At 37.5% G+C, this 6,000-nt stretch overlaps 2 protein-coding genes across 2 annotated transcripts; one reads left to right on the forward strand and one right to left on the reverse strand.

Annotated features, from left to right (window-relative positions):
- Window positions 1-1,126: 1,126 nt before the first annotated feature.
- Window positions 1,127-3,884, forward strand: cpsf4 (cleavage and polyadenylation specific factor 4). Its single transcript, XM_077009169.1, has 8 exons — window positions 1,127-1,516; window positions 1,722-1,772; window positions 1,869-2,021; window positions 2,106-2,201; window positions 2,301-2,394; window positions 2,484-2,556; window positions 2,656-2,832; window positions 2,957-3,884. The coding sequence occupies exons 1-8, from the start codon at window positions 1,414-1,416 to the stop codon at window positions 3,023-3,025; spliced, it is 816 nt and encodes a 271-aa protein (XP_076865284.1). The 5' UTR covers window positions 1,127-1,413; the 3' UTR covers window positions 3,026-3,884.
- Window positions 3,328-5,314, reverse strand: atp5mf (ATP synthase membrane subunit f). Its single transcript, XM_077009170.1, has 4 exons — window positions 5,185-5,314; window positions 4,342-4,449; window positions 4,144-4,260; window positions 3,328-4,043 (listed from the first exon to the last, which is right to left on the reverse strand). Exons 1-4 carry the CDS (start codon window positions 5,198-5,200, stop codon window positions 4,015-4,017), a joined length of 270 nt encoding a protein of 89 aa, XP_076865285.1. The 5' UTR covers window positions 5,201-5,314; the 3' UTR covers window positions 3,328-4,014.
- Between the last annotated feature and the right edge of the window lie 686 nt (window positions 5,315-6,000).

Below are 6,000 nucleotides of genomic sequence, written 5' to 3' on the forward strand. Positions count from 1 at the left end.
GTTTCCAGAGAAACAGGATGTTTCAGACAGAGGAAGCTGTGCAAGCAAACTACTTCTCAAAGAAGAAGCACTATTGTAGTTCATTTTCACTCCAGTTTTCGCCGCTGAACACTAGTTGGCCCCTCTTTAGTTTCACTCACAAATCCTTCTCTTCTCTGCCCTGATGCTGGGTGTTGGGATATAGTGTTATCTAGGCAAATCCTAGTCCCCCTGTAGCTCACCTAGAGCAGAGCCAAGTGCTAAAACACTATGTGTCATGTTCAGTTTCCACAGAGAACACCTATTCATTCATTCATTCATTCATTTAGTCACACTCATGGGATCAATAAAGTTTATTCAGTTCAATTCAATTCAATTCAATCCATCCTTTATATACCTATTCATATACACACATATTAATAAATACGGCATGATGCAACTTCCATTTCCTCACAATTCATCCAGCAGTGCTTACTGGAATATCTTAACACAGATATTATTTTATAACCTTTTTCTGTCTTGTGCATGTGCATTAATTTATCTCTGAATTGAAAGCCAAACATGATGTTTCCACTGCACAGGTTGGGCCTGAAAATAAATTACATAAAACCAATAACACTTTACGTTAATATTGAAAATTAGACGTTTTTATTCTATTCTATTCTATTCTATTCTATTCTATTCTATTCTATTCTATTGCCAATCTACTAAAAATCTTGGTTTTGAGTTTTCATTTCAAACCATTAAACAATAGATGAATCTGAATCGCTATTAGAAATGTTTGCATACTGAATGAGAAGTTCTTTAGACGACTATCTAAATAAGACTACGTTTTACACTTTTAATAGAGTGGTCATATATCGCAAAGTAATACACATCGTATTTACAAAAGTTTTTGGACAAAAACTGGACGTTATACTTGGCGCTAAAGACAATTTAATCAATTTCCGAAATTCTAGTCACAGTAGTTCAAGGTTCATGGCTCCGCAAAAAACTCCAACCAATTGTCAATTTCAACAATATATATGTACTATACATATGTACGAACATAGTAAATAATATAATATATAATAAAAATGCGTATATGTTTACCTATATTTGTGCGTTGTTCCCGGAACTCTCGATTATGCTGCATGTGATTATACATACTTTCAGAGGTCAAGGGTTATGAGCGTGGAAAGCGTTGTGGAAGTGTTCGAAACGCTGCTACCCAGATTAGCTAGTAGCTAGTTCGGTTGTGCTGTGTAGATTTAAAAGATTACTGAGTACAAAAACAGCATCGCCCCTCCAGCATCAGTAGCTGTCTTATGTTGATCGAGAATATTATTTAGTTAGCTAGGTGTGGGGTAATCAAGCATCCCTTTAGCTAGCTAGCACAAAATAACAGTTGTGTAAATTAGTTATTGAACATAGATACAAAACACAAACACAAAGATGCAGGAGATCATTGCAAACGTTGATCACATAAAGTTTGATCTGGAGATTGCTGTTGAACAACAATTAGGTGCTCAACCGTTGCCGTTTCCAGGAATGGACAGTAAGTTAACCTAGCTAATGCTAGCTAAGATAGCTAACCAACAGTAGCGTATAATGAGTTATTGGGTTTGTTTAGTAACGTCTGAGTTACTCCATGTATGTTCTGTTCCCCTAGTAGAGCTGCTGACATTACCTTGATTAGTGGAGTTATTATAGTTATTTTATACTATAAGTATCATATCATAATACTCCAAATGTCTCGACAGAATCAGGCGCTGCTGTGTGTGAGTTCTTCATGAGGGCGGCGTGTTTGAAAGGTAAAACTCAAGCAACTTAATGTGAACTGTTGCTTGTGCAATATGTAGAAACATGCTCGTTTTGAACACAGTCTGTGCTGCTTGTGCTTTACGAAGGTGGGATGTGTCCGTTCCGGCACATTAGTGGAGAGAAGACTGTTGTTTGTAAACACTGGCTTCGTGGGTTATGCAAGAAAGGGGACCAGTGTGAATTTTTACACGAATATGACATGACGAAGATGCCAGAATGCTACTTTTACTCCAAATTCGGTTGGTATCTTTGTACGTAATTTGTTTTCCTCTGTTGTAGCCATATATTAAGATTGTAAAATCGATTGTGTTTCTATTTTACAGGTGAATGCAGTAATAAAGAATGTCCTTTCTTGCATATTGATCCTGAATCTAAGATCAAAGATTGTCCATGGTATGATAGGGGATTCTGCAAGCATGGTAAGCCCTTTTCCATTTTCTTAGAAAAGAGCAACTCCCATGTTCATAAAATATATGTTTGTAGACACGTCTCACTTTTCATTGCTTGGTTCTCTTAAGGCCCAGATTGTCGACACAGACACACAAGAAGAGTCATCTGTGTTAATTATCTAGTAGGCTTCTGTCCTGAGGGCAAATCTTGCAAATTTATGCAGTGAGTTAATGCAGTTTACCACTTACCTGTACATTTGATCATTAACAATTTTTTGCATTATTTCAATATTATTATGTTATTATTTTTAGCCCACGTTTTGAGTTGCCTATGGGTGCAACTGAACAGCCACCATTGCCTCAGCAAGCTCAGACACAGCAGAAGGTAGTTAAGCATTTCCACGAATAGCATGTCACTACAGTACACTAACTATAACGCCCAGAGTATTCAGAAAGTCTTATTCTGTTACTCTCACCCCTGTAGCAAAACATACAGAACCAGAACAGATCTTCGTTATCGCTGATCCAGTTAACTAACACGAACTCCAATATCAATACCAACCATCAAAAACCACCACATGTCCTTGGGATGACACAGAATCAGAACAACATGGGTGGCCCCCGTGGCCCTCGCCCACTGGATCAAGTTACATGTTATAAGGTAAACCATCCATGTCTTTAATCAGCTCGTTTTTTCTTTAGGAAAAATAACATTCCTACTCTCTCTTGATGACTTCAAAGTAATTATTTTTCTTACATTGCTTGTATTGTGTCTTCTTTTGCAGTGTGGAGAGAAGGGGCATTATGCCAATAAATGCACAAAAGGACACCTGGCTTTCTTAAGTGGACAGTAATGCCCATCTACAATAGGATTTGCTAGTAAACTGCAGGAACTTCCTTTCAAAAGATGTGAGGACTGGTATATCAGCCTTTTGGTGGAATGGCTATAGTGGATTGTAGTTAAGACACTCTGCCAGGCACATACTGAGTAATCCCTTTACATGGCAAATATTTTTCCCTGAGAGTATCACTTCTCAGAAGTGACAATAACACATGTCAGAACCGATTAATAAAACAAATTCCAGATTTCATTTCAAAGGTAAGTTATATATTTTTGTGTGGCTGCTCTTTTGAAAGCAGGGTCTTTTTAAAGGTGCTCACAAATTCCTGCAGCTACTAAATAAACAAAAATCCAAGTGCTGACAGAAGTACATCCTTCTTAGATTATTGTATTCATTGATTTTTTTCCCCATGACGACCTTTTACAACTCAAGTCTCATTACCTTCAGGGACAGGTGAACTCCGAATGTTTCTTGATAAGAATGGGATGCACTGTGATCATCTATTATGATTGCCAATATATCAAAATGTTTAATGGCCATTAGAAGATTGAAAATATTGATCATATCCAGTGTTGTGAATTTTAAGGTGTGTTGTTGGCTAAAACCAACTTGATTATTGTATATACCCCAAATATTTCGTACTTCAAAGTGAACGTTTCCATGCAAGAATTACTTGCAGGTAACGCATGTAACTAACTTTGAAACTAAAACTATGGCATTCTGCTAATATTTAGAATAGTTTCATATGTACATGAAACCTAAACATTCTAAAACATTTAGTTCTATACCATATTTCCAGAAGCATTTAATATTTTAGAAACCATGTGATTTTTACAGGCTTGTTAAGTTAAAAATAAAATTGAGACTTCTATTTAATAGTTTTAATTTATTTCTTGGTCACAACAAATCACTTTATACACATCATAGAAAGGTGAAGGTACGCCGATCACACTTCTGCAGATAGGTTCGGCCCCTTGGTGGTCCATCGTGTCTAAGAAGATTCAGTGGTACCTCCTCCAGCGGTCATGCTCTGTTGTGGAGACGTTAATATTTGCATCACATTCAGATGTAGCTGATTGAGTGCAATGACTTTGTAAAGGGTGTGGTGATGGAGTTCTATCGTTACTTACTAATATGATCATATTCCCAAATGTAACTTATTGCAACATAACCAGCAAGCAGCATCGCAACACCACCGATACCTCCTTTCCTGACATGAATGTACTTGTTGTAATATCTGTCACGGCCTGAGAGAGGAAAAATTCTTAGATGAAAAGCATGCTTAAAATTAATATCTTGTATATTTCGTAACAGATTAAGAGCATTACCTCTGCGAAGTGCACTCAGGATTCCATTGGGAGTGAAGTCTTTTGTACCAAACCAGGATGTCAGCTCACCAAGCTTGACATCCATGAGTCTCTTCTCAGCCAAGGGCACTAGACCAAGAAAACGTTTCCATTTATGTACACGCCTTTTAACCAGTATATATAATGGTTTATGGTACACAAGTACATCTGTTTGATAAGAACAGTGACCATAACTATAGCCTGTTGCACATGGTCTTCAAGAATGCAGAAAAAAGCACCCAATGATTAAAAAAAACACTTCAAACATGTCATTGTAAATGTTTACAAAGTTAGTGTGACAGAGTCCTAACTACAGTTTTCAGCAAATTCAGCTGCGAACAGCAGTGTGGTTCTCGCCATGGTCAGATTTCAAGCTTGTGTGCAAATCTGGACGCAATTTCTGCCGCCGTACAGTTACATTCACGTTCATTAGCGTCAGTCAAGTTAGCCAGTTAGCTACCTAGTGAGTGCAATCACCCGGTTGAGATACCACCACAGGAAAATCAAGGCTAATAACCTGATTGATGAAAGTGAATTCACACATATCGCGGTAAAATGAAAAGAGCGGTTTAAATATCTAATCCGTAGGCCGGATCTCCACAAACGCCAAATCAATGACACAGAAAAAGTCCTTGACTTGACTCGAGTGTTTCTCAAGGCCTATTACAAATATACAATTTCTTAAAAACAAGCTGACCAACAGTCAGCAACGCATATTTCACTCTGATTTTGCTCACGCAATAAATCCGAATGTAATCAACGGCTGTGCAACACATTCTAAAGGTTATTAGCAAGCTCGCCGAAAGAAGCTTCAGTAAAACGTACCCAGTTTGTCCGCCATCTTGCTTTTAACGCTACAGTGTGCCGCTAAGTATGTTGGGAATAAAATGGAGTAAAACGGAGAGGCGGCGCTTGTGCTACGTCAGACGGTCTATACCGTCGCTCCGTATGCGTACTAAATCAAGCAACTGTGTTGTATGCATTTGTATAGGCCTATATAAAATGTCATAGAATTTTGGTTGTAAAGCTTCCAAGAAATAGTAAGAAGTTAAGAAAAAGTAAGAAATGAAGTAGCCTATTTAGGCTACTTAAGGGGGTTTGTGTGTGTGTGTGTGTGGGGGGGGGGGGTTCTTTTTAGGTCTTTTAGGTCTTTCATTGGCTCTTTGACTTTACAGACATAATAAACTCTTCTATGCCATATTCCCATCACCTTCTTTGACCTTTGTAAATCTACACACGCCATTTAGATCAACATCCATGTCATAAACCTTAGAACTAAGATTTATCAATGGCATTTAAAGGACAAATCCACCCTATAACACGTAAATTGTTCTTTATAAACACTGTGACATGCTATGACACTATGACTAGTGATGGGCCGATCCAGTGTTTTTCAGTTCCAATCCGATACTGATATATAACTGACAATACCGATACAAATACCGATATAAGGGCTCTTAAGTTTATTATCATTGGTACTATGTTTAAGGTTACATAATGACGCTGAAATAGACACAGCACTCAGAACAGCACGCACATGCATTTAATATAAATGCATTCTAAAGGCATATACAAACACAATAGTTTTCTTTCATATCAAATATTTTACACACAAAACTGAAAAAAACATCTTATGGAAAA

This window comes from Brachyhypopomus gauderio, chromosome 6 (assembly GCF_052324685.1).
Source record: "Brachyhypopomus gauderio isolate BG-103 chromosome 6, BGAUD_0.2, whole genome shotgun sequence".
In the NCBI taxonomy this organism is placed as follows: domain Eukaryota; kingdom Metazoa; phylum Chordata; class Actinopteri; order Gymnotiformes; family Hypopomidae; genus Brachyhypopomus; species Brachyhypopomus gauderio.